The sequence below is a fragment of the Aspergillus aculeatinus genome (assembly GCF_003184765.1).
Source record: "Aspergillus aculeatinus CBS 121060 unplaced genomic scaffold BO66scaffold_8, whole genome shotgun sequence".
In the NCBI taxonomy this organism is placed as follows: domain Eukaryota; kingdom Fungi; phylum Ascomycota; class Eurotiomycetes; order Eurotiales; family Aspergillaceae; genus Aspergillus; species Aspergillus aculeatinus.
The window spans coordinates 251281-279217 of record NW_020291477.1 but is presented as its reverse complement, the minus strand read 5'-3'; the positions used below and the strand labels follow the sequence as shown (position 1 = coordinate 279217).

The window sequence follows — 27937 nt, the reverse complement described above, 5'->3', positions numbered from 1 at the left end:
ATATTAGATCATACTATCCCCGCGACTGGCCCATCTCCGCATCCTGACCCTCTTCATCATCCATCACCTTTCGTTTATCTACTCCAGATCTTCCTCCTGCCCCCCACGCTCGCTCTCCACCATCCAAATTCACCTTCCACGACCACCTTCCTGTGCTCTGTGCCTATTGCTTTGCGGCACACATCGTGTTCGAAGATATCAAAACACTTTTAAAACACAGTTACCCTGATCAGTCGGACAACATGGCTGGTCCCGGTGGTGGTCCGCCTCGCAAGAGCCACACCAAGTCTCGTTTTGGTTGCAAGACATGCAAGAGACGTCACATTCGCTGCGATGAAACCTTTCCTCAATGGTATATATCACTCTGTTTCTGATATGTCGACTGCTAACCCCGAAGTAGCCGCAACTGCACCAAGCACAACTGTCGCTGTGATTATATGGATGTCGCGGCGGTGCACGAGGAGGCCTCCTCGATCCGCAACGTTCCCGACCTCCTCATGTCAGCGGAAATCGAGGCAGAGATCAAGAACTGGCACGTCACGGGCGTGCCTCCATTCTCCGAGTTGATGCACTTCCCTCGCAATAGCTGGAGTAAGCTATCACGGACCGACCTGCGGCTGGTCCACCACATCATCGGCCTCTCCATCGATCTCCACCGTCGTGGGCTCGGTAACTGCACCATCTGGGCTCAAAAGATGCCAACGTAAGTGTCTTTGCAATTGCAATAATGTACCGCGAGCATTTGGCTTACACTGTTTGCGTGCTAGCTTCCTCACCATTGCCCTCTCCAATGACTTCGTCATGAGCTCTATCTTGACCATGGCAGCTTCTCACTTGGCATGGATCACTCGCAATCAAGAGACCAAACAGCTGGCATATCACCATCGAGGGATTGCCATCCAAAGACTCCATAAGGCGATCGGCACATTCTCTCAAGACAACTGTGATGCGATCCTTGCTTCCTCCATTCTCCTGTCCTGGCAGGCTTCGGAGTGGCAGAGTTGGGCCTCGTTGCAGCAGGGTCTGACTACAGTATGTCACCTAATTCGTGTGATAGCGAACGAATAGCTAACAGGGAGAAAAGGTCTTGAACTCGATGCATCCCAGTTGGAAACATGAGTCAGAGCTGGCTATGTATTTGGAGAACCAGAGATACCTGGGCTGCACCAACACGCCAGTCATGTCTGGCTACCAGTTCCAGGACGAGGATCTGGCTAGCCTCGACCAAGCCATGGTAGCATTGCAGGCAATCCAGAAGCGGACTTCGCACAACCACGATCACTACCGTCGGATTGGCGAACTCCTCGAATTTGTACGACACTTCCAGCGAGATCTTCTCGCTCAGACACCCGAGCAGGCTTTCGAGCGGATGCAACCGCTCCGCCGGTGGCTATTCTGGCTTCCACCGGCCATGCTGCGGCCGGAAGACGCAAATGTCGGTTCTCTTTCCATCCTGGCGCAATTCTTTGGCGTCGGAGTCGTTCTGGACAGCCTGTTTCCCGATTTGGGAGGGGCGTATCTGGGTCCACTGTCTCTGGGCCCGATTGAGGAGATCTACCGGCTCATCGTCTCACGAAGCGCGACGGATCCGTTTAACCCGGAGGTTCAGCTCGCGCTATCGTTTATGGACCTTCCTCGTCATATCGTTGCGAAATACAAGAGCCGTCTACAATGGTCTCCCCGCACCTCAATTGACCACTATTCGCCTGCTCCCCCCAGTCCCTACCACAATCCCCACGACTACCGCCTCGCCTCCTCTTCTTCTCCGTCCTCAGCCTCCGCCACCTACGCCCCCTACACCCCGCCCCTCCAGTCGCCTCCCGCCGTCACGATCGCCAGTCCTCAATTTGATGTCACCGGGTCCTATGTGACAGCTCCTCCTTCCTCCCAGGCCCTCTACCCTCCGTCGCCCGGGTTGCTCTCCGACCCACGCGAGGACTTGTCAGATTACAGTCACACCGGGTCCCTGCAGCACTCGCCCCTCTTCCCGCCTCCATACATGAATGATGTGGTCTGCGGGGAGCTGCCACGTGTGGATGGATCCGTAGGGCTGAATATGCAGTTCTACGAAGAACCCCATCCCGTGTTCGGGGCCTACCATGTTCCAGAAGCAGGATGGAATGGTAGTGTGTGCACCTAGCGATAGGGGTGTGAACATTTCTTTTTCTTTTTTTTTGCTTCTCTCTCCTGGTGCTACGGAACAAAATACGGCATAATTGGGGACTTGGTTATGGGAGCGAATGGCTGAATAGAGCGGACATGAAACCTTTTTTTCTTTCTTTTCTTTTTTTCTTTTTTACTCTCCCTATCTTTATTCTGCATTTCCATGCTATGCCAGTGATTGAGATTTCGTTTCTCTCTCCCCAATGCTGTGACAATCTTGGCTGTGCAGCATGGATTGCAACCGAAAGCGGAGCGAAGCCTACTAGCCTGCAGAGGGCCAGGGCGGGGTGGGACGACAAGGAGCCTGGGAATGGGATGTGATAATCCATTGGCGATATACCCTCGGCGTTAGGGCTGTGTTATAATCAGGGTACGATGAGGCAAGGGATTCTGGACAGGGGATCGGATTCTTGGGAACCATTTTTTGCCTCTTGTTGATTGATCTACCAACTATACCACCACACGTGTGATGACGATGACATGAACAAAACCACCAACCACTTAACTACAACACTTACTCACAACATGATTGAGTTCTCAATGATAATGATGAATACTATTTACTTTATAATGCAAATCTGGCATAGGATGAAACGACGAGTCGTTTCGCACTTCCATCCATCCATCCAGCAAGGCTGCCAAAGTCGGGCTCGACAACCCCACACAAGGGAATCTGTAGATCGAGGAAGATTCTCCGAATTCGCCGAAATAGATTGATCCGACCTTGAAGAGAAAATTCTCACTAGATAGTCTAGTCTGACCCTGTCAGTAACTGCACTTTACCTCAAAACCCACTAGGCCAGAAACTCTGCATGCACCCACCGCCTGAACGGCCTCGACTCGGGCCCTTCTCCTTCTCTTCCCCTTTAGGAAATGCGCAGTAAGTTCCAAGTTAGTACAGTACAGTCCTCAGCCCAGTGGCATGGAGCATGGGGCATGGGGATGAGCCAGCCAGCACGTGGCGAATCCCTCCCTTGGCCCTTGGCTCCTTGCCGATCACGACATAGTACATACAAGTACAATCTCGAACCGGGGGCCCCAAAATCTCACTCCCCGAACTGACACAACTGACCCAACCACCGAGGAATCCTTCTCCCGAGACCACTAATCAGACGGTTGACCTTGGTCGTTCAAACGAAGTGGGTTCTCGTTCGGTGCTGGTCGGAACATGCCATATATCCACCTTACTCACATGTCTTACCCGCCTTCAACGGTCCCACCCCGTAGATTAATGTCATCTTTGTGTTTGCCGAGTTCCTCAATCACTCGAGATTAATTACGCGAGACTAGAGCAGACTAAGTCTACCTACGTGACAGGACTAGCAGTTTAGGTTAGCAGTCAGCGGTCAGCAGTCAGCAGTCAGCAGTAAGCAGTAATTTAGCTGAAGGATCAACATTCATCGAGAAGGCTAATTTGCCTAGATATGTAGTGTGTATTGTATACGATGGATGCAGACGAAGATCAGAAGAAGTTGGCTCGGATGTGCTTGGTCGGTTGGTTGGTTGGTTCGGGATGAGGATGATGGGGACTCGGGAGCGATGGATGAATCCCTCCACCTGCCAGACCTGCTCAGGTCAACAACCCCTAGTCGGGTTCCGGGGCCTTCCTTCCTTCCTTCCTTCCTGATCTGCACACTGCAGGACACATCCATGATACATATCTTGATGCCTGGACCCCCAATGGCAGTTCCAGAACCCATCCCATGTGCGACTGTAGTAGGCAACCCCCCCCCCCCCCCCCTCGATGCGGTGGAGACAGAGAAGTCTTCTTGTATTAGGGCCATTGATCTGAAGAGGAAAGTGAACTCAAGAAGATTGAAGCTTTGCAATCGTGATACTTCAACTGTCTAGGAGATATTCTTTTGCCTTAATCTAGCACGGGTGGTCTATTAGGCATGAATCCGAGAGGATTGAGATACTGATCAATCCCCTCAGCGAGCGAATGTCATTTCAGTCTACTTTGGTCGAGATGGAAATACCATGGCTGCAGAATGTGCTCATCCACTGACAATCTAGCTACGGACTTACAGTACACATCAGATCATTCCTCAAACCAGACAAACCCAAGGCGCACCACGACTAATGTTGAAGCTTCCATAGTGGAACGGGAGAAGGACAAGGCGTGTTCATCATGTACTTTTCTAAGACTAAAATAGAATCTATGTAAGGCTAGGTAGAAGACTAAAGAACTTCAGACTCGGTGACAAGTCCATCATATGCAATCCTCGTCTCATCATGATCACATACGTGTAAAAAGACCAGCATGCATCGCGTCGCATCCCTACCATGGCTACTCAGGTCATCCTGCCACTCCCTCATAAATCCTCGTGATTGTCATGACGCCACACGTGGGCCGTAGGACTCAATCATTCACATATGGCGGACATCCGAGACAGATCAACTGCGAGTACGTCCTGTCCCCGGCATGAAAACAACGAGCGACTCCAGTGCAAAAGCCAGGAACTTGGAACAAGAAGGGACGGAACAGAAAAGAAGAAATTAAGGAGAATGAAAATTTTATACGCCTTTCGCCATGTGATATTTTGAAACTTTCAGATGGGACATTAACATGAGAAATTATAGATCTAAATCTGATATACAGAACGAAGTCTCTGGGCAACGTGGGCCGGAAGTTGCGACAGGAAGGTATCGAAGTTGGGTATCATATTTTTGTAGCCTTGCAGAACCTACAACCCCCAGTTAGCGCAATGCCGGACCGAACTGAAAGTTCATATACATACCTGCTGGAAAGATGTTTGAATGTCCCGGTAGTCATCCTGGTTCAAAGACTTGCTGGGAAAGGCCGCAATGGCCTGGAAGAAATCGCCCAGGAATGACTCCATGGCTTGCGGGTTCTTCATGACTACTTGGTTGAAGCCCAGGAACGCCGACGCCTTCTCGCGGGTGAATTCGATCTTGTTCATCGACTTCAAGAAGACGCCAGCGTACTCGCCCAGACGAGGCGCAAGTTGATCTGAGCAGCAGATTCCCAACCGACCCAGCGCCATCGCAGCGTTCTCGTTCACAGAATCAATAATCTCTTCGTTGTTGATGATGATGTAGAGCCTTTGGTACAGTTTCTCGACGTACGGCGACAAAGCCGCCTTCTCGTTGACCGCGATCTCACCGCAAGACCAGCAGGCGTTGTTGAGCACACTGAATCCCGTGTGCCGATCGTCATCTCGGATCGTATCCAGATCAAGTTGCTGGATCAGAGTTGGCATGATCTGAGGGATGAAAGGCTCGAGTTGGGGGAAGATGTTGATGGCACAATCACCCAGCAGCGCGTACGACGACTGACGGACCTCATAGTTTGGGTCCTCCATACAGAAGCAGAGGAGATCGAAGAACCGGGGCTGGGAGTTGGCCACCAGTTCGCCGCTCTTCTGCGGGTCAATCGCCTGGATGATTGCGCTCAGAAGGTCCAAGCTAGTAACCAAGAAATCCTTGTCAGGCTCCTCAACACCCTGGTTGCTGACTGAGGCCATATACTCCTGCAGGTTCTCATAGATGATCTTGATGCAGCGCTGGAAAAGAGGTTGCGCAAATGGGGCGAATGCATCTCCGTAAGCGGCGGCAATATACCCAAGGCACTCGAGCAGAGGGAAAAGCTCCCGAGACTGGTCGGTGATCTTGTTATAGCGGTCGATAAGAGCAGGCATCAAGATGTTCACCAACTGAGGTTGCGCCAACTCACCCATGACGCACTCCGCCAGGGTCTGCACACAATCGTACAGGATGTACATGTTCCGATCCTTGTATTTGCCGAAACACTGAACAAACTGCTGAAGGATGGGCTCACAGTAAGGGATCAGGTTGGCATCGGACTTCTCCTCAAGGCTTGCAAAAGCCGACGCAGCTGCCTCTTGAACCTTCTTGTTCCCATCCAGCATGCGACGCAGGATGCCGTCCATCATGGGCTCAAAGTAGCGGGCCCTTTCCGCAGGGTCGGCCAGATGGGAGGCCCACTCGGAATACCGTCCCAAGCACCAGCAAGTGATCTGGCGAACGACAGGCTGAGAATCATTGAGGCACGAGATCAGATAAGGAACGAGCTCCGGGAGGTGGGGCGTGACAGCATCCATGCAACCATCAGCGACGGCCCCCAATGTCAGAACAGCAGCTTCGCGCTGTGTCCACTGTTCATGACGAAGGGTTTCCATCAGATAGGGCAGGATGGTTTCGAAGATCGGGTCGTGGTAGACGTTGGAAAACACGTCCAAGGCCGCAGCGGAGCACTTGCGGAGGGTCCACTCATCCTCAGGATCGTCTCCAAACTCCGAATCCTCGATCTCACCCTCACTCAGCTCATCGTCATCGTCCTCAGGGGCGGGATTGCCGTTGGCTTGGTCCGGCTTAGAAGTATCCAGACGAGCGGCTTTCGACTTCGCAAACTGAGGTCTAAGATCTTGATCGCGATCTTCTTCCTCCGCATCCTCGCCCTCTGCCGCCAAGCGGTTGGCCTCGTCTTCATCATAAACCATACTCCGCAGCAAGACGGGCACGATCTGGGACATGTGCGGGGCTAGTGGCTGCTGCAGCTTCACCTGCTCACCCGCAACCAGCCAAAACTCCGCCGCATCGAGGGCGAGCTCCGGATCCTCCTGATTGTTCTGTTGCATGATGATATAGTTGACCAGCCCTTCCATGTGCGGGACCAATTTCTCCGGGGCGAAATCCACCAGTTGGGCGAAGGTCTGACACACCGTCCGGCGGACATCTGTGCTAGCATCATTGGCCAATTGGAACAACTGCGACAGGAACAGATCGAGGGAAGCGACAAGCGCCTTGGGTCGGTGGGGAAGGAAGACGTGGATTGTGCGGAGGGCCATCGAACGGACCTTGGCGCTCTGGTTGGAGGTGAACTCCAGCAGTTTCGGGATGATTACGTCGAGCGGACACTGTCCTTGGTAATCGCGATCCAAGATCTTGCGATTATCTTCGCAAACCTTGGCGAGAGCGGACATGGCTGCCTCCTGAGTGAAGCTCGGTACGTTTCCCGAATTTTCGACAAGCGCCAGCAGCTCGTTCAGAACATCCGGCCATGCCAACAATCCAGCTTGCTGAACCAACTCTGTGATGATCGTACCGGCGAAGTTCCGGACTTGTAAATTGTTGTCGCGTAGACTGGTCAGAGTCGCTGATCGAATATAGGTGAGAGAGGTCTGAGGAATTGTGGCATAGGCGACGCGGATCTTGGTCTTGAGGTTCACAGCTGCGGCGAAACGGACTAGGTTGTAGGTTTCATCGTTCATACCGAGATGCGAAGGGGGCTGTGCAGTGCAGAAGAGGTAGGTAATATAGTTGACATAATCTGGAGAGGAGGTTGCTTGTACTAGCATCTATCAGATGGAAGAAAAAGATCGAAAGAGAGCTCCAGTCAGTCATTTTGATTTTTTTTTTTTTCAAACAGTAGCAGACCAGCTCAAAAGGTTTCTTAAAATGGGGTGATAACATATGGTAAGAGCTGACAAAAGCGCAAGGTCTCAGGGACGGTATTGGTAAAAGGAAGAGAAACAGTCGAAGCGGGCAGACAGAAATTCGCAGATGCGAGAGTGGGAGGGGGAGGGGGGAAAGAAGCACACACCTGTTCGGCCTGTTTTTGAGCCGAGCGATCGAAACCGTTCAAAGAATCCCTGAGACAGCAGGCCAACTGGCCCAATGGCTCATCCTGCGGTTGCCACTCCATGATGAAAAAGAAAAGGGGAGGGGAGGAGGGAGGGAGGGGGAGGAGAGGCGCAGAGGCAGAAAGAAGTAAATGCGGGAGTGGGAGAGGGAAGGACGGGGAGAGGGAGAGACGGGAGGGAGAGAGTAGTAGTAGGAGTAAATTGGTAGTAGGAGTAGGAGTAAGAGTAGTAGTAGTAGCAACAGCAGCAGCAGCAGCAGCAACAGGGAGGATTAGTCTGCAGTGTAGTTTCGCCCAAAGGGAAGGAAACCCCGCCGTCTGGCTGGGAAAAAAAAAAAAAGGCGGCAACCCTTTCATTAACTCATTAATTACCACTGCAGCATCTTCTTCTCCCACCAACTACTGTAACTACAGTAATTACTCCATCCTTGCTTTGTCCATCCTTATGCTCTTTCTTTTCCGCTCCATAGCAAGGATACTATAATGTCTGACTCGTCCTATATGATCATCACTCAATGGGGTCAGACCGGATTTCTTGTAGCAATAACCCAACGACGTGAAGTAATGTAATGTACAGTACAAAGATAACAGGCCAACCACGAAAGGCCGGCGACCGTGGGGCGAATGGGGATTATTGATTGCTGAACACCGGCCATACACCACACCAGGTGTATACAACAAAGAACCATAGAAAATTGGTCGTAGGATAGACAATAAAGGCACAGTTCATAAGAAGGCTACAATCACCAAACCATCCTTTCTTCGAGGGGGATAAACGGGTGGTGGTCACCCTGTACTATTCTGTACGATCACTAGTTGCCTGTGCGGTCATGGTACAGCACAGTAAAACCCGGTATCTTATCTCTGGCATGGCCTGGCTCTCTGATATCGACGTTTCTTGCATTTATTTCCCCTTCAACTTTATCTGAGGTGTGATAAGTTAATACCGCACTGACTTTTATCATAATAACATAAGTGGCTCTCTTCTGGTCTATATGCCACTATTTTCCATGGTTGAATGATTGAAAAGTGTGCGCACGTGCATCCTCAGCACATGCATGGACGCCCGCTTAATTTAGTCGACAGATCGACCCTCGTGCGTCTCTTTGCGTGGTCAGGGAGATACATACAACAATATGAGGTTGGACCGTTGCGGACCATCATGATCAGAATTCCATCGAGAACCGGGCTGGAGTCTTCGAAGGACATGAGCTGAACTCCCGCTGCCAAACAGAAATCATATACCCGCAATGCCTGACATGTATAACTTCCTACCGTCAACACCAAAAGATCGCAGCATTCAATCTAACTCCGCTCGCTTACTTCGAGATAAGCCGAAAACAAAATGCAACCCTCATGCCCAGACCAGTTTCTTAATGTCATACACCAGATGTTCCAGGTATCCAGTACGTTTCTTTGCTTCCTCCAACGAGATAATGTCCGAGGAATCAATCAGGGATCGCTGTTTGCCATCTTCAGAAGGGCCGTGCCGGTCGCTTGCCGTCACGGCCCGCTCGATTTCCTCGCAGATGCTTCGAACCCAGTCCGAAGGGCTGACACTGCTAGTCCCCATGACCTGTGGAAGGGCTTTGAATGCAACCAGGCGGGTGGCCGCGTGCGGGGCGCCTTTGAACCACGAGTACATGCTCCACTCACTGCTCGGGCGCGCATTACTGTCGAGACTCGTGGAAGGCACCTGGCTCTGCAGAGACCGTGTATTGACCCTCAATGCGTTCTTGTCGCCTTCGCGATATTCCACCACCAACCCGACATTGCTGCGCTCATCAGTCTGAGCCTCCGTCAAGATAGAGGTTACATAGGTTCCATAATTGATTCTGGTCACTGAGCACAAATCAATCCGCTCGTAGGACAACACTTTGTCCGTGTTCCAGTCAAACCGGCAGCTATACAGAGCAACATCCGTGAGAAGAAGGACGGCCTCTTCAAATGGCATGGTCCGGAGCGTGTTCGGCTGTCGGGGGGTCAGCAGTGTCCAGCCTCCGAGGAACTCCTCGGATTGATCGCTGATGACGATCTTGCAACTGGTATCAATGGCATTCTGCCGAAGCTTATGCACGGAGATGCCTGGATCGGTTGTCTGCATCTCAAGTGCAAACTCCTGGAAGACATCGGTCGTGACGTTCCCCAGCAGGTAATCGATACAGGCCTGTGAAAAGTAATCGTTCACAATGTTGTTGTAGTAACGAGACAGGGTCAGCCCGAAGTCGTTCAACGCTCCTCGATAATTCCGCTTTCGAGTGCGGGTATAGTCTCCTTTCAAGGCAGCAGTGGAGGAGTACTGCTTAGAAATCGCATCGCCGTTGTCCGCCCAGAGGGTATTGAACCAGTGTGTCGAGGAATCGCGTCTCAAGTCGAGGTCTATCCCTTCCTGCTTCAACTCCCGCTCTAAAGCCCACTGGCCAAAAGCACACTGCGCAACGCCCGTGCGATCGAGGCAGTCCATGCAATTAGTGCGCGTGATCCCAGACTGGCGCCGGAGAACGGTACCGTTTTGCACCATCGTGTCGTCAAATTCGCCCAACGTTGATTCCAGCCGGTCGACCAGTCGGCTTACTTTTTCAAACTTCATCCCTCGGCATTCATTATGGAAGTCAAACCACTCCATCTTGAGCGGCGCACCATCAATGCCGCCTGATTCATTCAAGGACCGAGCAAATTTCTCGTATTGCTCCCCGAGCTTCAATTCACCAGCTTGTTTATCTATGAGGGATACTGCTTGAACGTTGCCGTATCTCCGACTCAGATTTCGGAAATGCCTGTCAAAGGCGAGCTGGTTCGTCTCTGTGGAATGATGCAGCACGGGGACTGGCTTGAATGCATACGGGGACTGAGAGAAGTATAGCGGGATCGAGCCTCGCACTTGTAGGAACGAGTAGACATTGCGTGTCGGATTCCAGTCAGACGTCGAGAGAATCTGTTCTGTTTCAACAAAGTTGGCGGTGTTACCATTATCATCCACGCCACGGCGGAGATATCGCAAGCCTGGTCGCTTCACCGACCGTCGAGAAATTAGAGTGACGAGAAAATCGCGCTTCTCCTCATCGGTCTTGACGGTATCTGCCTCCTGTTTATCGCCCAGAATCCGGCCATCGACCTGTTGCTCGTCTGATTTACCTGATTCTGATGATGAAGGCTTCGGAGTTGCCCCGACCGTGAATTCTCGTTGACCTACGAACCCTTGCATCAATGGCAGAGCAAAGCCGTGAGCATCAGCTGTGATGAAGGGCGCAAGCAGATTTCTATTCCAGAAATACTGGACATGGTCGATTAGCCACTAAACGCGCCCCATAGCTTGTAAGACCGCGTACTCACCATATCATCGACCAATCTGTGAAGTGGGAGGTGGGTGGTCAGCGAGGGCTCCTGCACACTAAGGTTCCTGGTAAGGTCGTAATCGTAGGCAAAGAAAAAATTGCGCGATGAGAAAATCATCTCCGTGTAACGCAGCAGCTTGGGCAGCAACTCGACCGTAGGATCCGAACCGAACGGCTCCGCGAGACTCTTCGACGAAGCATCATCACCTCGAGGCACTGGGGTTGCCTCGCCGTCCTCGTTCACCTTGGCGATTGTAGGGGGAGACTCTGCCGTGCTTTCCCTGAGATCTCCCATGGGCGCTTCGGTAGATTCCTGGTTGGTTGTGCCGAGTCCGGGCAGGCCCAGTGTCTTCCTGGAGAGCCAGTTCGCCGCGAACCGTCCGAAGCGAACCTTCTTTCCGATCACATCTTCAGCGATGCTGCCAACGCTGCGTGTCCGGGAGTAAGAGACCTCCTGTTCCGGAGAAGCCGGCGCAGTGCCGACTTCAGTATCGCCTCCCTCAGTCTCTGTATCAGATATCGTGGTTGAATCCTCGGAGCCAGTCTCGGTGTGACTGTCCTCGCCCTGCAGCAGACTCTCCTTGGCCTGCGAGATTGCACGACTCGCGTCCGCCTGAGATGATGTTGGGATTACGGCGACATTGGTAATGGTATAGATCGGTTTGCCCTGGATCTGAGCCACTTGCTGGCGTTGAGTGATAGAGATGAGGAATGAATACGATGCAACGGATAGAAGCCCTTGGGTCGCAGAACGCAGCCATCAGTGAATGATCCCTTTGCATGGGCCAGAATATCAACTAGAACACGAGGAGAGAAGAGGAGCATGCGCGCGCAAAATACACATGATAAGATGAAACAGAATGGTCCACAGTCCATTCTAGAGTCTTGGCTAAATCGCGATATTCAACACATACCGACGAGACCGTGAATCTCTAGACCGGAGTCCCTCGTATCGTCAAGTCCCGAGGCGGAGCCAGGAAGTAATGTGATTTGGTTAGTCTTATAATCGATGCGAATAGCAGACGGCTCGTTATTTCCAGTATGCCGCAAGCCATTGCCTGTGGAGTGAAGGACAAGTCCATCAGCGGCCGCGACCACGATCAGCTTTCGAAGCAATCCAGGCATATTGCCCACTTTTTTTCCCTCTCTCTCTCTTCTGCAAATCTCGCAAGGAGAAACTTGGGGAATGAAGAATCACGATGAAACAACAAAGAGCGTCCGAAGTAGAAATGCAGCTTCACAATCTATAGACAGCGCACCCACCACATGGCCAGTAAAAGCTTTCCTGGTTGGAGGTGCTGGAGCGTGATGGTGGGATGTCTGTCTGTACCCAATATGGAGCTTAATCCCACCGCGCGACATCATCGATGGTCTTTTCCCCACCACCAGCCACTCCCGCTGGAAGGAAAAAAAAAGCAACCCCTACGTCACACTTTCCCGCTAGCCGGCTGGTAGCCATACTCATACTTCTCCCGACTAGGCGTCAACAACAAATACCAAAAAAAAAGACGATCGAGATCAAGAAGTATAAGAGTTGATAAAGGAATGTTTCGCTGCAAATAATAATTCTCCGCAATTCACATGGTCTATTGAAGAAAATCACCCGTGATCTTAGGCTCTATATACAATTCCGGGTCTGTGTAATTGCAGGTATTCGCGCCTGCGGTTCATACCATGGCAGATGATGAAAACAACAAAAACAGATAACAGTCCCATTCCACATACAAGTCATTCGGAGCATCTATTGCTCCTCATCTTCGCATCTTCTTCGCGTCGTCTTTGCGTCGGGAATCAGGTAAAAGTACAAAGCATCCAAAAACAGCCGCGACCATTCAGGAGCAAGGGAAGGTGGAGAAGGTGCGCCCGGGGCGGGAGGGAGGTAATAGCAAACCGAGGGGAATAACGTGAGAAGAAGATAAAAGCGTAAATGAAATAGTCTTGGTCATAAATAGGAGGCAGAAAGCAAGGAGGAGAATCTTGAAAGGATGAGAGCCAAAGAGAAAAAGAGGAAGGGGAAATGATCAAGTGTAAGCATCGTATCATACTATAGCGTGTCATGCTTATTGGGTCGCTGTGAGGTACGACTGAGCTCCTCGCTTCGTGCATAGGTAGGACCTGGCTCTCCGTCGCTCCCTTCATTCATTTCTGATAACCCAAAGGCCTGGTTCTCGACGTCATACGCGCGGATCAGCCCTTCGCGGTCTCCATTCCCGTTCATATATGCGAAGCTCGAAGAGCTCCGGCGATGTGGCTCGTTACTGCGCCGAGATTGCATAGACCGTCGCGTTTGAAAGCCAGCAATTCCATCTGTGGGAACGCCTTCATCGTCAAGCTTGTAATTCAGCATCTGTCGCCCATCTGGGTCATGTCGAGATAGATTCAGGAGGTAAACGCCGGCAAATATAGTCAGAAAACCGCAGAGCAAAGAAATTGTGTTCACCGCATCGCTGGTGTTGAAACCTTTGAAGAGAATAAATGAAGCGCAAAGCGTGGCAGTTGTAAACGTGACATAGTATAGCGGATTGACACTAAAAGTACTCGTTGTTAGCGCATGCCGTAAGAGCTATAACCGTCGTAAGCGTCACTTACATCGACGTGGAGAACTGATTAAGTGCTTTGTTGAAGTAATTCATCTGGGTCAAGATACAAAAGCCAGTGACAATCATGAACACATATGTCGATGCTTGAGTAAATTGGTTGTTCCCCCCTAAGGTCAGCTTCACCGCGATGCCAAATGCCTTGACAGACATGACTGAAACCGAGCCGACGGTGGAACAGATCGAGATGTAAATCAATGGATTCTTCTTGCCGTAGACGGGCGCAACTCGATAGATCATGACGGTGGAGAAAATCGCGACAGCAAGGCAGTAAACGAGAAATCCTGTGAGCGAGAACTGCGTCAGCCAGAACTAGGTAGATTGAGCTTTTATTGACACATACCTGGTTGCAGCGCATAGCTCAGAATCTCATCGATTCTTTCCACCGGTTTGTCTGGGGGCGCATGGAGAACAATTACCACTGAGCCAAGTAGGCACATGGCACACCCCAATTTGCCCAGAACGCCCAGTTTTTCCTTCAGGAAGTAGGAACCAAGGACGGCACTGCATAATGTTAGTCTCAGGGATATAAAATCCGCGATTCAAGACATCAAGCCGTACCCAATAAGGACACTCAGCGCACCCAAAGGCGTAACCAGGATGGCAGGCGCGAAAGCATAAGCCGCAAAGTTGGCAATTTCTCCCATGGCCACTGTCGACTTCAGTCAGCTCTTCTCTTCGCAAGACTAGCATCATTATGACAGTATCGCTCACAAGTAATGACCCCACCCCACCAGATGGGACTTTTCAAATACGAGAAGCCTTCTCCTTCAAACCCGTGTCTTTCCGAAGCTTGCATTAGACCCTATGGCGATCAATTAGCCGGTTGTCCTGGACAAAGCCGTAGACGACGCGCGGACGGAAGTGTGATTGCTGGTGGACAACTTCATGATGGTAGGACGAACCTTTTTCGTGATGACAAAACTCGTACCTGGGCGTTTGTTAGTCTCAGCCGCATGAATCGCATGGGTGACCGCTCGTACCGATTGCCATTGTTGACAGAATGGCCAGGATAAGGCCAACATATCTGCATATCACCGCCCGATCAGAAGACTGTCTCAGACAGTGGCCACCAGGCCTTCAGTAACGTGAGGAGAGCATACTTATCGGAGATCATATTGACAATAGCCGAGGAGCTGGTTGCTCCCTCGAGATGTGAAAGCCAATGCTTGTTCCTATTATTTTGAGGTTGTCTGCGGATGTATGATGCCGAGTCGAAAATGAATGGAGGAGGAGTGAATGCACAATGGGGGAGGCTGAAGTGGATGCTGGGTCGGGCTCGGTGGACGGGCTACCTCAGCCAAGCATTCGGAGTGCGCCAACAATGACCGACAAGAGTTAAGAAGCACAACAAGAGCGCAAAGAATGGAAGTCAAAATGAAGGAGAAAGAAACCACAACCAGTGACAGAAAGGAGTGAGTAAGCTAAACCACAGTAAGATGCAGCAGCCTTGGGGATGCGACCGATGGCTCTTTTTGGGGTCGAGAACTCCTGCGATCGGTCGGAGAAGAGAGCTGGTTGTTTGGTGATCCTAGAGGCTGGCTGCCTGCGCTCGTGCGGTGGGGTTTTTCCCCTTCAAACGGATCCGGCCCGGATCTGGACGCGCGTTACTAGTGAGTACGTAGGTGCAAGCGAGTGAAGTGACCGGCGACAACGAGTCTCCTAATCTAATTTTCCACAGAAATCTACTCCGTAGGCACGAAGTACTGTAGGCACTAGAATGGTAGTATTGGTGATATTTGGCAACTGGTACCTGGGAGTTGTAGTGGGATGGTAGAAAGGAGGCTCACAAAAAAGGTGTTGGAGAGAATTGATGTTGATGGTTTGAAGATCGGAGATGCAGCCGTGTCCTCGGTTGCCAAAAGAGCGATTTAATTAGGTAGTACGAGTAGGTAGTTATTGTGAGCGAGTAGGTGGTACCTAGTAGTATTGTTACAGTAGGGACGGGGTACTACGGAGTACTTCTACTGGTGGTGGTGACGCCCTTCCCACCAAAGATAGACCTTACATAAGCCGTCCCCCCAAATGAAATAAACCTTACTGCGAAGAGCTAAAAGACATTGAATGTAATGCTAGAAAATGAACAAATTATTGTAGTAATCGGCTATGTTGAGTATGTCTTGTACTGTACAGATATAGTACTGTATATAATATGCTAATACAGGAGTATAAATACACATACATACCATGCTCATCGACCAAGATGCTGGCAGAAATCAAATTCTACTACGGAGTAGATAGGCAGCAGGCCGGGGCCAATGTTCACTACGTACTGTATGTACCCGCTCACAAGTCCAGGCTGGAATGTGAAGGAAACGAACCCAGGGTGCGGAAGGGCAATGGTGGCCATTCCACCATTTCACCCTGATCCAATCAAGGACTGCCAGCCACAGTCTGGCCCCCCCTTGTTGAGGCTGGTTTCAGTACGTGATCAGCGTCTTGAAACAAACGGTGCCTAAGAATAGGCGAAATTCTCGCTTGGAACGCCATAATTTCTGGTTCTACTCCGTACCTACCACTGATACCTTATTCACTTTCCTGCCCCCAAAGTGGTGTGATACTATGGTACAGATATTCCCTGTTGCACACCCGTACCGCAGTCGTCCCTTAGATTAGACACAAAACAATGGCATCGTAACTAGAAGTCGACCAGATTCAATTACACTTTCCCTTCACTGCACGAGCTACAATTGTCGGACAATTCATTCAGGGAGCGGAGAGGAAGGAATGATTGAGATTATTATTCCCAAGGTTGAAGGAAGAGGGGTCAACCTCCTACAAGCCAAGTCAACTGGCTCCTACTAGTAACAGAGGTTCAAGGTGTATTGAGTTCAACAGCTAAAGGAATTAAGTGTAGTCAAGACAACTGAAAATGTTTGGCCTCAGTTCATCGCTAAGGATAAGAACACAAGAAGCGTAGATGAGCCTCCAGTTCAAATAGTACCAGCTTTTTAAGATCCACCCGGGGAGATGCGCAAGGTCATTAGGCCATCACGCGAGCGTTGAAGCTTATCTAGAAGGGGTATTACAGCACAACACCGGTTGCAACACACAATGGAAGGAGAAAGATGTAACCCCAGACGCCAGACAAATTGCCGACCCAGGTGGTATCGCAGACACCAAGAGCGACGAAGAAGCACAAGGGTGAAAACAAATACAAACCTGGTTTTACAGCCCGGGCCAGGGATAACCCGAGCGGTAGCATACTTGGAAATATACTCCTTGCAAAGAGGGAGAGAGAAAAGGCGAGGTGACATCTTGAGAGATACGTACCTGATCGAGTGATATCGCGAGAAGCCGATTGGTCTGTACTCGCAGGTCTTCGAGCGGCATAAAGGGCTAGTATTTGGTGAAGCTCACTGGCTACCTCCTATCCGTTCAACAGATATGGAGCCTAAGATCAGCACAGCTCGCTGAAGTGGTTAGAGTGAAAAGATGAGAAATGCCCAGAATCGGCGACGAAGCGCGCGGTGAAGAGGGTCGATAAGAGATATTCAGAGAAAATGGCGAGTGGGTAAGTGGGCAAGAAGTGGACTTTATGAGGATCGGGATCGTTTGGCGTCAGGCGAGGGCGTCTCAATCAACTCAACTTCATCTTCCGGTTCACGGTGTCGTTTGGTGGAGGGATAAATGTGCGCTTTCAAAGGAGCTTCATTCGCAATCGCGCCTGAATCTTCTTGAAGATCCAGATCAAGATAATCATCATCGAAATTCAAGTCATCCTCATTGTCATGACTGGCGGTCAGAAGCGGACTTTGCTCGGCTTCGTTATCGAAAGTTCCGAGATCTTCGAATTCATCTGCATGGGCGACTTCTTCGTCGTCGTTTTTGAGAACTTCGCTTGGCAAGTTATCCACAACACCCGTCGAATCGTCTGCTGATTTCATAGTTGGATGAGCCTTGTTGTCCGTTTCGTCTTGGAAACTCTCGTCCAACTCAGCTTCTGTATCCTGGGGCGGAGCAGCAGCATCGTCATCATCACCATCATGCAATGCCGCACCATCAACATCGACATGATCTTGATAGGCTGCAGTGGACTTCTTCTCATAGGTGTGAGAGTCTTCTCGTACACTGGAAACCTGTTCCTGATGAGTCTCTTGTGCCTCGAAGCCGGAAATAGCTTCGTAAGAACCGACAGGAGTTGCTTCGACAATTTCGCCCGGCTCGAATTGGTCAACTTCTTCCAACGAGTCGATACCTTCAAGTTGAGTGTTTCCCTTCGAAAACGTTTCATCAAATTCCGTACCATCGAGGTCGTTATACTCATATTGAGTCTCATCGGGCTGATGGTCTGTAACACTGGCGGACCCGCCACCTGCCTGCTGCTCATCTACACTCTCAGTCGGTGGTAGCTGGGTAACCGTGGCACTTGATTCGCTTTGCTCAGAATGGTATGATGCTTCATCCGGGTGTCGAGAGATAGCTGCGTGGCCTTCAGTCTCAACCTCAAACTCAGCTTCGCCGGCCTGATCAGCGAGGCCTTCTCTAGATGCATCGTCTTCGCGACCATTAGCTGGAATCTCAACTTCCGCTTGAGAATTATCTTCAATACCCTCTTCACCATGATGCTCTTCATGATCTTGTTGGTGATCAGAGACCTCTTGAAGAAGCTCTGTACCAACTTGTTTGTCATCCTCAGGTTTAGGGTAGTCTTCTTCTTGCGGCAAATCAGAGTAAGGTACCTCGTCAAGACCCTCATATAGTTCCGCGGAGACAGCTTCAGCCTCTGCGTAACTATCCCAGGCATGAATATCAGTAAGGCCCTTTCCTTCGTTGGCTACTGCGAGAAGATCAGAAAGCTCCGCAGCAAGTGTCAGTCGTGTGCTAAGTGAAAGATAAAGCGGCTCCGGCTCATCAATGCCCTCATTGTGGCATAGGCGCAAATAGAGGTCAACTACTTGAAATAGCGTGATCTTGTCCATATGCATAGAATCCTGATTGGTGTTTAGGTTAGCATCTGTGCAGTAAGAAGGGCAGGCCAAACAAACCTCTACAAGCTGAAGGTTCAAGGCATCAACATCCATAATGAGCACCTCCCTATCGCTGACATGCTCTCTGAGGACATTTCGACATGCTTCAAGGAGCTTTGCGAGAGAACCATATGCAAGACTTTCATCTTCCAGGAAAAATGTCTCCGAGGAATCACCCTCCCTAGGGGGAAACAGAGATATCTCGGTTTCCTGGTAATATACCTTAACTGGGTACAGAGCTTCATGTTCTGTCACCTCAACTGTTTGCTCGACCGGTTGATGAGTATCCTGACCAGCCGTGGCATCGTTGTCTGTCTTTTCCATGCCCTGGGCCTCGATCGTTCCACCGTCTTGGCGTTCAACTTCTTCTTCATGCTGCCGTTCTACATCTTCGACCTCCTCTTCTTCCCGTGTTTCTCCTTCAGCCTTACTTTTAGAGAAGTCAGTCTTGTCGAGATGATTGTTGTGTGCTTGAACCTGGGCCGATTGTGTAGCATTGTCGCCCTGCTCATCGGGTTGTGTGGGATCTGCAGTTCCATGCTCTGCTTCATTAGCGTCAACATAGCCTTCCTCGACCTCTCCTTCTTCAAGATGATCTGCCGCAGGCTCTTGAAGATGCTCCGTTTCGGAGCGAGTCTCAGCATGGTGGCTTGGGGAAACCTCAGCTTCCTGTTCGGCGTGATGCTCCGCTTCGGACACCTCTTGAGGCTCTCCTTGAGGCTCTTTCTGAGGTTCTCCTTGAGGCTCCCCTTGAGGCTCTCCTTGAGGCTCTCCTCGAGGCTCTCCTTGAGGCTCTCCTTGAGGCTCTCCTTGAGGCTCTCCTTGAGATTGCTCTTCAGGCTGCTCTTGAGGATCCTCGTGAAGTTCTTTGCGGGATTCCCTTTGTCCGTCTACAGCGGTGATACCATCGATTAGAGCTTGGTCCTGTTCCGTTGGCTCGTCAAGTTGTTCAAATGAAGGTTGGACTTCAACGTCAGTGACCGGAGCATCGATATCTTCGTCGTAGTCGTCTTCTAGCATCTCTGCTTCATATTCCCGATCGGACCCGTACTGCATTTCGATGTTGTATCCTTCGTCGGCGAAAGCGTCTTCCGCATCATCCATCGTCCGCTCCGCTATATCATCGGTCATATCTGCATCGCGAGCTCCCTCCAGGTCATGATCAACTGCGTTTGATGGCTCCGGAAAGTCGTCCGCTATCATCATGTCCTTATCTGTTGTCGAAGCCTGGTCTTCCATGATGTCGATATCGATGTCGAAATCGTCGACGTGTCCCTGATATGGAGATGCCATTTCCATTTTGTCCTCAGCCATAGTAGCCTCCATTGTGAAATAAGCCAGCGAAGAGGCAGCTGTCATGGCATGAAATCAGCCGAAGGTTGGGAGACGCGTGCAAAATTTGGCGTGGCGATGAAGGTACGCCTGACGAGCAGCCCAAGCGCAAACCGTATGACTGGCTTTGGCTACTAGACGAGGTATCCGCCGAACCTTCAGAGTCAGACCGGGGAGTCCGTCACTAAGAGAGTGCTCAGCTCTGTCGACAGTGAGCAACAGAGCAATGAATCTGGGGTGAGTTGAGGATGTCCTACTACGGGGTTGCAAGCGGACGAAGCCTCTTGTGCTGCGGTAAGCGAGGGGGTAGCGCGGGCGCACGGGCCAACGGGGACAAAGAGAACAGCAAGCGACTCCGACCTCCGTGGCTTCGACGTCTAGACACGCCTAACAAGAACACTCGTCATCTGCACTCCCCAGAGCAGTTTGTTGAAGGTCTCGCAGTCAATTTGTGCCGAACAGTGAATTATCAATCTACAAAATGGTAACTTTTCATTAGTATGAGTCAATTTGACCCAGCTTCCACTGCTAACCTGGCACAACACTAGGTCGTCCTTGCAGCGTCGATATGCACCCGCGGGGGCAAGGCAGTCCTTTCGCGTCAATTCAGAGAAATCGCTCGTTCCAGAATTGAAGCTCTCCTCGCATCCTTCCCTAAGCTAGCTGACTCTGGAACACAACATACGACCGTGGAGCAAGATAATGTCCGCTTCGTCTACCAGCCCCTGGATGAGCTATACATTGTTCTGATCACAAACCGCCAATCCAATATTCTGCAAGATATCGACAGCCTTCACCTTTTCGCCCAAGTCACCACCAGTATCTGTAAGAGCTTGGATGAAAGAGAGATTGTGCGCAATGCGTTCGAACTGCTTAGTGCGTACGACGAGCTGGTGACGCTAGGATACAGAGAGAATCTATCACTTTCTCAGATCAAGACATTTCTGGAGATGGAGAGTCACGAGGAGAGAATTCAGGAAATCATCGAGCGGGTACGACTCAGCGAAATGGCTTCCCAGACGACGCTTGCTAACTTTCCCTGTCAGAACAAAGAATTGGAGGCCAGCGAGGAGCGCAAGAGGAAGGCCAAGCAGCTGGAGATGCAACGAAAGGAGGCCGCCCGGAGCGGTCGTTCTATGGCGCCTCGGACTCCATCTTACCCTGTGTATACGCCTCCATCCCGCCCTGCTGTGCCCGAAACATATGACACCTACGAGGCAGAGAAGAAGAAGACCTTCGCTAAGTATGTCATATACTTCCCTTCCTCCCCTAACCGACCCCTTGTACTTCACGCCCCAATTCATATCGCTGCTGACACTTCCGGCTCCCATCGGTAGACCATTACCTGTCCGTGGCAAGGGTATGCAGCTCGGCAAGAAGTCGAAAACTACTGATATCTACGAGAAAGTCCGTGGTGACTTGGGCCCCGAGGCAGAGGAGGCCACCCCACTGGTGACCCCGCAGGCATCGACCCCCGTTGCCGACACAGTGTCTTCTGCTCGGGCGTCGCTGTCTGGCGATCGTGAACCTGTTCATGTGACAATTGCCGAAACTATCTCCGCTACACTTACCCGGGAAGGAGCCCTCAGATCGTTTGAAGTCAAGGGTGATTTACAGCTTCGCATTACCGATCCCTCTTTCACCAAAGTCAGACTCGACCTCCTTGCAATCCCCACGCATGGCGCGCAGTTCCGCACCCATCCAAATGTTGACAAGGCTGTTTTCACAAATGACTCCGCTATCCAGCTGAAAGATATCACTAAGCGATTCCCAGCCAACAACTCGATTGGTGTTTTGCGCTGGCGTGTCGCTAGCTCTGGCTCTGACAACGCTGAAATACTTCCTATCACTTTTACCGTGTGGGTCAACAAGGGCTCTGATTCGACTACAGTCACGGTTGAGTACGAACTCACTGGCTCTGACACCCTCCGGGACGTTGTCGTTACCATCCCCTATCAGACGGCCGAGCCCGCGGTGTCTAGCTTCGACGCGGTGTATGAAGTATCTGGCGACAGTCTTGACTGGAACATTGGCACGGTGGACGAGAGCAACGCATCCGGAAGCTTTGAGTTCGAGTCGAGTGGTGATGGCGATGAGAATGAATTCTTCCCAATGAGCGTACGCTTCTCCAAGACCAGCCCTTTTGTGGAAGTCGATGTCAACGAGGTCTCTCTCTTGGAGATGGAAGGAGAGAGCACCGCGTTCACCAAGGATATCAAGTGTGTTGCGGAAGGATTTGTTATTGAGTGATTTTTCTACTTCAGTCGGGTGTATAGAGTATTAATGACGTTCGGACTTGCCCTTATTTTCTATTCTTAAGAGACTTCGCAATATTTCTGCTTGCTTTCCTTCTAACCAGGGTTTCTTTCTTCTCAATTCTGCAATTCAAGCCTGACTTTTGAATCATACCACTCATATCACTCGCGCCTTACCAGACTGTTCCGGATGCTCAAACCCGCCTACGTGTCAAGGTTGGATAGAAGCCACTCTACCAGGTCTAGGGCTGGCTGAGGACTAGGCTCGGCGATTGCTGTGCGTCTCGACCATGGATAGATGCAGCGAACGTTATTGCTCGACAAACTCTGGGTTCATGAAGATCATCGGAGACGCATTGTAGTAACATCTCCGCTTCTCTGTGGGTGTGTGCTGAAGTCACCAATTACCTGCCCACCGAACCTGATGAGCTGGCTATAAGTTCCAGCCAAACCAGGCAAGTCAGATGTGATCCACAAGCAGCGGAAGTTTAAATGACCTTTCTTCGATCGGCTTTGCCTGACTCCGTTTCAGGTACTATGCAGGTTTTCTCGTTGAAACCCGGTAAACACCTGAGCTTCTGAAGCACTCCCGTGACTGTTAACTCCGTCATTTCACAGACTTGAGCCATGGAAGATCAAGTAAATTAGCCAAGCATGAGGTCAGGATGCTTTCGGTAAGGTCGAAACAGCTTTCTGAATGGCCATCTTTGATTCAGGGATCCACCCAGCGTGCCATGACAAACACAGTCACTGCATAAGGTTGTGGGCAACTTCCATGGAGACTGAGGCCACTGTACCTAGGTGCGCTCATGGGAAACTTGAAGGTTAAATGCCTAGCTTCAATAGTGTCAGGCAACAAGTGATTAAGCGTCCAGCGGCTCATGGCTCATCAGTCAGTTGTGGCGAGATATAGATCACGCATGAAGAGAGAATGTTCACTGCAACCTAAAATCTGGCTCCTGGGAGACTTTTTCTCATCCGCCATTTCAATGGATTTGTGACTCAAAATCTTCGGTGGAGAACAATACGTTTCCCCAGAGATCACAGTGCAGTCTGCTGCCTGTGTGTAAGTAGGTGGAATGATTCACAAAGCTATAGCAGGCTAACGTCGGAGATCACATGCTAATAGACAGATACAATTACTTGACCATCTCCATAAGCATATGAGCTCAGAAATGGTTGAGAGAGTTTCCATTAGGCTACTAGACCGCTCCAACCCATGGTTCGCTTCCTATACTTCGGGTGCGCGCTTCTTCGCATGGCCGAGAAAACAGCGATGTTTGTATTCTGGCACCTCTGCTCTCAAGGAAGATGGAGACACGGTCTCGCCCAGCTCATCTTCATTTGTCAGAGGTATGCATGCAAGAGTCTAAGAGTCTACCAACAGTGGAAGGAGATGGCAGGGTTACATTTTACAATTGAACCCCGCATAAGCTATCTCATCAGAACCGATGCTGGAGAGTTTACCGGCGGTGAGCCAACTCAGGATTCAAGAGGTGTGTGTGTACCTTTCTTTTCTGGCTCATTTCACATGTTGGTTCTGGGTCCGCTACAGCCAGACCACCTGCACAGATGGGCGCTTGACGAGCTTTGAATCATAAGGAGTCGAATTAGGTAATACCAGATAGAAGATACTGCACGGTGAGGCGGCCAGTCCAGGGTCGAGACTCATCTCAGACAAACTACATACAGAATTGGGTTACGTATCCACCGAGTCATGAGAGAGGTATTTATCCCATTTTCACTCTTTCACTCTCTATTTCCGCAGAATAAACTCAGTGGAAATCGGTCAGGAACACTCATCCAGGACTTCTCCACCCTCCGCCCCCTCCTCTCCATTGACGCTGAATCCAAATCCAAAACGTTCTCCAACCACGGCAGTGCCTTCCATTTGTAAGTCTCCTCCGACTCAAGGGGTCAGGGTCGACCAAATGACATCAACATGAGCCACAATCTTCTTTTCAAGGCGTACCAAACTATAAGATTCATTGATAATATAGAACCCATCCCTATCGATACCACAATCGACAAACCTGATCATCAACATGCAGGTTCTTCTCTTCTCACAACCCCACGTATGCCCATGATGCAGATATCCAACTGGACAACTCAATCAGCGTCAGCGTTGTTTCAAGTCGCTGCGCCTGAAGCAAAAGGGCACAGCCATGGAGTAAGCTAATATGACACCCAACTCAATGCACTCATTTCGAACATGCTAAAACTTTTCCTCTTTCGCTTTCTCTCCAGGATAACCCGATCCCCCCTTTGCTAAGGCCCAGTAGGGACCTTTCCGGTATCAGAAAGATGGCCATCCCGAGGTTGGCTGAAGGAAAAGAAGCAGTCCATTCCGCTCGGTCTCACCGTCGCCACGTAAGTCGAGCGTGCGAATCTTGTAGGCAGAGAAAGACAAAATGCACGGGAGACAGGTCAGGCTGCCGCAACTGTCGGGATGCCGGGATGATCTGTTGCTACACTGACGGAAAAAGAGAGAAGTCTAAAAGGTGCGTCAAACCTGAGCACTGAGCACACTCGGAGCCTGAGAACTGACGCTGATTGTCACGAATGAAGACAAATGGCCGGCTTGGAAACTAAGATCAATGCCTACAAAGACATTTTGCAAAGATTAAGCATTCGTTATCGCATGACTGAAGACCAGCTGATCGGACTCGCTCTGGCAGTGGTACGCTCAATGACCTCTTCTGTTTAATTTCTGCTTAGGGCCTTTGCTGAGTCTCATCCAGGAAGACCCGTCCGATTGCGCCTCCTCCCATGACGATTCTGCGACTCCGAACACCGAGGCCCGGAGGCAGTCGTCGGTATCCGAAGCCATTACACCTTTGTTTTCAGGGTTTGAGAACAACCTAGATCGCATAGAGGAGGATTTAAATCGGGACGAGGCTTCGCAAGCGACTGGTTTTGTCGGCCAGAGCTCAGAGATCTCTTGGCTACAGACTCTGGCCAGAGAACTGGAACTTGGCTATGATCATGGATACTTCAGTGCGAAGGAGCCATCCCCAGCAATAGCAGCAGCCCACCACAATCGCTTCATCTCATTTCCGAACTACCATTTAGACGCCATGGAGATCCCTATATATGACAACGTGGATCCATATTCCTGCCCCGCCAAGGATGTTGCAACGAAGCTTTACAAGACATACCTTGATTGGGTTCACCCCTCGTTTCCGATCATCGGTACTGCCCCTTTTGGGGCACAATTCCAGGCTTTCTTCACAAACTCATCCTTACGCCCTGGGTCCCTACGCCCTGGGAATCGCTGGCTAGCAATACTCAACCTGATCTTCGCCCTTGCTACTAAGTACGCGTATTTATCCGAGGCTGAATGGCAAATGGATAAGGACGCACATCTTGTGTACTTTCTCAAGGCCAAAGCTTTGGGTCTAGATCATCAGCTACTGACTTTCCCTGATCTACAGCAGCTGCAGGTTGAAGGACTAACTGCTTTGTATATGCTGACGCTAGGCCATGTGAACCGGTCCGTGTGCTCAATCCATCCATGCTCTGTTCTACTGCTCACACACAGCTAACAATGTATGTCAGCGCTTGGGCATTTTGTGGAAGCGCGATCCGCGGGGCTCTAGGCCTTGGATTGCATCTACGCCATCTTGGAGACAGCACATCCAATACTTCAAGAGAAATCAGATGCCGTGTATGGTGGGCTCTATATACGCTTGATCTTCGGCTCAGTGTGATGACTGGGAGACCCTCTTTTATCCCCGACAGCCTGTGTACGACACCTCTGCCCCTTCCATTCGATGAGCAAGACTTTGGGAGGGAAGATGTGATGCGGCAGCTTAGGCGCTCGATTGACGGTAGCCCCTGTCCGACGGAAATGCTGTCAACGGACCAGTCGGATTTGAATGCAATGAGCACGGTGGCCGAAAAGCTGGATTCAGAAGAGGACAGATTCTCACCCTGCGGGTCCTTGTACTTTGTTCATTTGGTGCAACTAACCATGATTGCAAAAGAATCCCTAACCAAGATCTACACCCCGAGCACAGTTCGATCTCCTTGGCAAAGCATTGAGTTCGCCATACACAGCCTCACACATAAACTTGACACATGGCTAAACAATCTCCCCAACGAGTACGATTTCACCCGCACCCAGTCATCGCATGTATCGCTGGAAACGTCAAATCAGAGGCTTAGTCTGGCTCTATTGTTTTACAGCACCAGAATGGGCATCACACGACCATGCCTTCGTCGTGTAGAGTCCTTTAGCGAGGGGGACAAGATGCAAGAGTTCAGTCAGGAAATTGCTGCGGAGTGCGTTGAATCAGCCTGTCACATGTTAAGACTGTTCCCAGAAGAGCTCAAAGCTGCAACGCTATATACAGCGTCACCTTGGTGGTGCTTATTGCATTACTTGATGCAAGCAACGGCGGTACTCGCTCTTGAGCTCGCCTTTCAAGCTCAGCATGTACCGGATAAAGCGCCGATGGTTTCGAAAGCTCTTAATAAAGCGTATGAGTGGCTGTCTTTGATGTCAAGGACACAAAAGACTCCGGAAAGAGCCCGCAGACTCTGTGATCGGCTTTTGCGCCAACTCAAACAACGGGAGGACATCAAAGTCTCTGAGTCTCCTTCCGTCCAGTTGACCAGCCTCGAGTCGCCTGCAGATACACCCCCCATCTCACATCCGATTAGAACAACAACAGGAAGCTCGGCGGACTCAGACAGTCCACCTCTTGGGACGAAATTGGACTATCAGCAATCACCGGCCTTATTGGCCGGCGATATTCATTACCCGTCCCCACACCTCCTGGGAGCGGCAGACGACCTTCCAATTCAAAGTGAGAGCACATTGGAAATTCCGAGCAATTACGACGAGTTCTTTCCTTACGACACAAGTACTGGTCAGCTCACGGGCTCCTTCTTCCCTACAGAGTATGGAATGGATGTGGAACCGAGTAATCTCTACCACTTTTGACAATCCACTCGAGTATTCAACATCAGTGCAAGGCACAGACTCAGAGTGGGGGACTTCTGATAGGCATGCTTGGAGACTGTCCCATCACCACAATCCTTATCCTTATTCATTCATCATCATCATAAAGGTGGAAACTGTGTGTGTCTGTGCGCAAGCCGATCATTTCTAATTGGAAATGATACAAATCAATCTTTAGCGACTTTTCAGACTAGGTGAGGTAATTCTATCAAAGGCTGTCACCATGCAGGGCGAGGTCCATGGTGACTGACTGCATCTCCGAGTTGGGGTTGAAAGCTCTTCTACTTGCCGAGAATAAGCATGATCATCAAAGAGAGTCTGCAAGGCTATACATGTAAGAGGTAGATAGGTCTTATCGTAGCTGGGCATCAATATTTCGATCCCCGAGCCTATATTCAAGCCTCGATCTGTGCACTGTGGCAGTAAAGTTTTCAGGCCCATGACAGTAGCAGACGTGGTAAGTATAAGATGTTACTTTTTCTTCTTGCGAGTATCAATGCTCCCATTGTTAATAAGTCATGGTGCCTGCTTAGTAATTCGGATACATAAGTTAACCAATCCCACTCATAATCGCGGAGCTTGTTCATGTCCTCTCGCATTCATCACATTTTGCCTCTTGATAACAAACACTATTGGTTTTGCAGCTGTCCATTGACATGAGCTATGAGCTATAGCTTCTGATGGAGTCTGTCT

At 50.5% G+C, this 27937-nt stretch overlaps 8 protein-coding genes across 8 annotated transcripts; 3 read left to right on the top strand and 5 right to left on the bottom strand.

The window, feature by feature from the left end:
- Window positions 1–242: 242 nt before the first annotated feature.
- Window positions 243–2140, top strand: BO66DRAFT_315586 (putative C6 transcription factor RosA-like; the record flags this gene model as incomplete). The annotated part of the gene is made up of 4 exons (XM_025643477.1): window positions 243–352; window positions 401–703; window positions 768–1032; window positions 1085–2140. The coding sequence occupies 4 exons, from the start codon at window positions 243–245 to the stop codon at window positions 2138–2140; spliced, it is 1734 nt and encodes a 577-aa protein (XP_025506979.1).
- A 2158-nt stretch (window positions 2141–4298) lies between these two features.
- Window positions 4299–7824, bottom strand: BO66DRAFT_389277 (putative importin beta-2 subunit). The gene is made up of 2 exons (XM_025646764.1): window positions 4905–7824; window positions 4299–4850 (listed from the first exon to the last, which is right to left on the bottom strand). Exons 1-2 carry the CDS (start codon window positions 7503–7505, stop codon window positions 4749–4751), a joined length of 2703 nt encoding a protein of 900 aa, XP_025506978.1. The 5' UTR covers window positions 7506–7824; the 3' UTR covers window positions 4299–4748.
- Window positions 7825–8702: 878 nt separating this feature from the next.
- On the bottom strand, window positions 8703–12428 carry BO66DRAFT_389276 (SacI domain protein). The gene is made up of 3 exons (XM_025646763.1): window positions 12039–12428; window positions 11123–11862; window positions 8703–11063 (listed from the first exon to the last, which is right to left on the bottom strand). Exons 1-3 carry the CDS (start codon window positions 12247–12249, stop codon window positions 9144–9146), a joined length of 2871 nt encoding a protein of 956 aa, XP_025506977.1. The 5' UTR covers window positions 12250–12428; the 3' UTR covers window positions 8703–9143.
- Window positions 12429–13097: 669 nt separating this feature from the next.
- On the bottom strand, window positions 13098–14991 carry BO66DRAFT_236145 (DUF803 domain membrane protein). Its single transcript, XM_025642803.1, has 8 exons — window positions 14825–14991; window positions 14705–14748; window positions 14582–14652; window positions 14436–14526; window positions 14283–14373; window positions 14065–14225; window positions 13714–14005; window positions 13098–13652 (listed from the first exon to the last, which is right to left on the bottom strand). Exons 1-8 carry the CDS (start codon window positions 14836–14838, stop codon window positions 13169–13171), a joined length of 1248 nt encoding a protein of 415 aa, XP_025506976.1. The 5' UTR covers window positions 14839–14991; the 3' UTR covers window positions 13098–13168.
- A 1582-nt stretch (window positions 14992–16573) lies between these two features.
- Window positions 16574–17117, bottom strand: BO66DRAFT_236072 (uncharacterized protein). Its single transcript, XM_025642801.1, has one exon. It carries the CDS (start codon window positions 16976–16978, stop codon window positions 16673–16675), a length of 306 nt encoding a protein of 101 aa, XP_025506975.1. The 5' UTR covers window positions 16979–17117; the 3' UTR covers window positions 16574–16672.
- On the bottom strand, window positions 17118–20160 carry BO66DRAFT_236077 (uncharacterized protein). The gene is made up of 2 exons (XM_025642802.1): window positions 18710–20160; window positions 17118–18655 (listed from the first exon to the last, which is right to left on the bottom strand). Exons 1-2 carry the CDS (start codon window positions 20048–20050, stop codon window positions 17258–17260), a joined length of 2739 nt encoding a protein of 912 aa, XP_025506974.1. The 5' UTR covers window positions 20051–20160; the 3' UTR covers window positions 17118–17257.
- Window position 20161: 1 nt separating this feature from the next.
- Window positions 20162–22273, top strand: BO66DRAFT_464306 (coatomer subunit delta; the record flags this gene model as incomplete). Its single annotated transcript, XM_025652459.1, has 3 exons — window positions 20162–20507; window positions 20572–21266; window positions 21361–22273. The coding sequence occupies exons 1-3, from the start codon at window positions 20505–20507 to the stop codon at window positions 22271–22273; spliced, it is 1611 nt and encodes a 536-aa protein (XP_025506973.1). The 5' UTR covers window positions 20162–20504.
- A 1819-nt stretch (window positions 22274–24092) lies between these two features.
- Window positions 24093–27547, top strand: BO66DRAFT_367725 (CeGAL family transcription factor). Its single transcript, XM_025645304.1, has 6 exons — window positions 24093–24171; window positions 24279–24448; window positions 24526–24779; window positions 24847–24979; window positions 25020–25771; window positions 25837–27547. Exons 2-6 carry the CDS (start codon window positions 24356–24358, stop codon window positions 27224–27226), a joined length of 2622 nt encoding a protein of 873 aa, XP_025506972.1. The 5' UTR covers window positions 24093–24171; window positions 24279–24355; the 3' UTR covers window positions 27227–27547.
- Window positions 27548–27937: the final 390 nt, after the last annotated feature.

What these genes read in the sequence shown, in the direction of transcription:
- BO66DRAFT_236072 (XM_025642801.1), bottom strand. Translation starts at nt 16,978, where the DNA reads ATGTCACCTCGCCTTTTCTCTCTCCCTCTTTGCAAGGAGTATATTTCC.
- BO66DRAFT_236145 (XM_025642803.1), bottom strand. An exon ending in GCGCTGAGTGTCCTTATTGG is followed by an intron (nt 14,226 to 14,282) that starts GTACGGCTTGAT and finishes AACATTATGCAG; the next exon opens with TGCCGTCCTTGGTTCCTACT. An exon ending in GAGCTATGCGCTGCAACCAG is followed by an intron (nt 14,006 to 14,064) that starts GTATGTGTCAAT and finishes TCTCGCTCACAG; the next exon opens with GATTTCTCGTTTACTGCCTT.
- BO66DRAFT_389277 (XM_025646764.1), bottom strand. Translation starts at nt 7,505, where the DNA reads ATGCTAGTACAAGCAACCTCCTCTCCAGATTATGTCAACTATATTACC. An exon ending in TTCAAACATCTTTCCAGCAG is followed by an intron (nt 4,851 to 4,904) that starts GTATGTATATGA and finishes TGGGGGTTGTAG; the next exon opens with GTTCTGCAAGGCTACAAAAA.
- BO66DRAFT_367725 (XM_025645304.1), top strand. Translation starts at nt 24,356, where the DNA reads ATGCCCATGATGCAGATATCCAACTGGACAACTCAATCAGCGTCAGCG. An exon ending in CAAAAGGGCACAGCCATGGA is followed by an intron (nt 24,449 to 24,525) that starts GTAAGCTAATAT and finishes CTTTCTCTCCAG; the next exon opens with GATAACCCGATCCCCCCTTT. An exon ending in ACGCTAGGCCATGTGAACCG is followed by an intron (nt 25,772 to 25,836) that starts GTCCGTGTGCTC and finishes AATGTATGTCAG; the next exon opens with CGCTTGGGCATTTTGTGGAA.
- BO66DRAFT_389276 (XM_025646763.1), bottom strand. Translation starts at nt 12,249, where the DNA reads ATGCCTGGATTGCTTCGAAAGCTGATCGTGGTCGCGGCCGCTGATGGA. An exon ending in AGAGATTCACGGTCTCGTCG is followed by an intron (nt 11,863 to 12,038) that starts GTATGTGTTGAA and finishes CTGCGACCCAAG; the next exon opens with GGCTTCTATCCGTTGCATCG. An exon ending in ACAGATTGGTCGATGATATG is followed by an intron (nt 11,064 to 11,122) that starts GTGAGTACGCGG and finishes GACCATGTCCAG; the next exon opens with TATTTCTGGAATAGAAATCT.
- BO66DRAFT_236077 (XM_025642802.1), bottom strand. Translation starts at nt 20,050, where the DNA reads ATGACAGCTGCCTCTTCGCTGGCTTATTTCACAATGGAGGCTACTATG. An exon ending in TGAACCTTCAGCTTGTAGAG is followed by an intron (nt 18,656 to 18,709) that starts GTTTGTTTGGCC and finishes AACACCAATCAG; the next exon opens with GATTCTATGCATATGGACAA.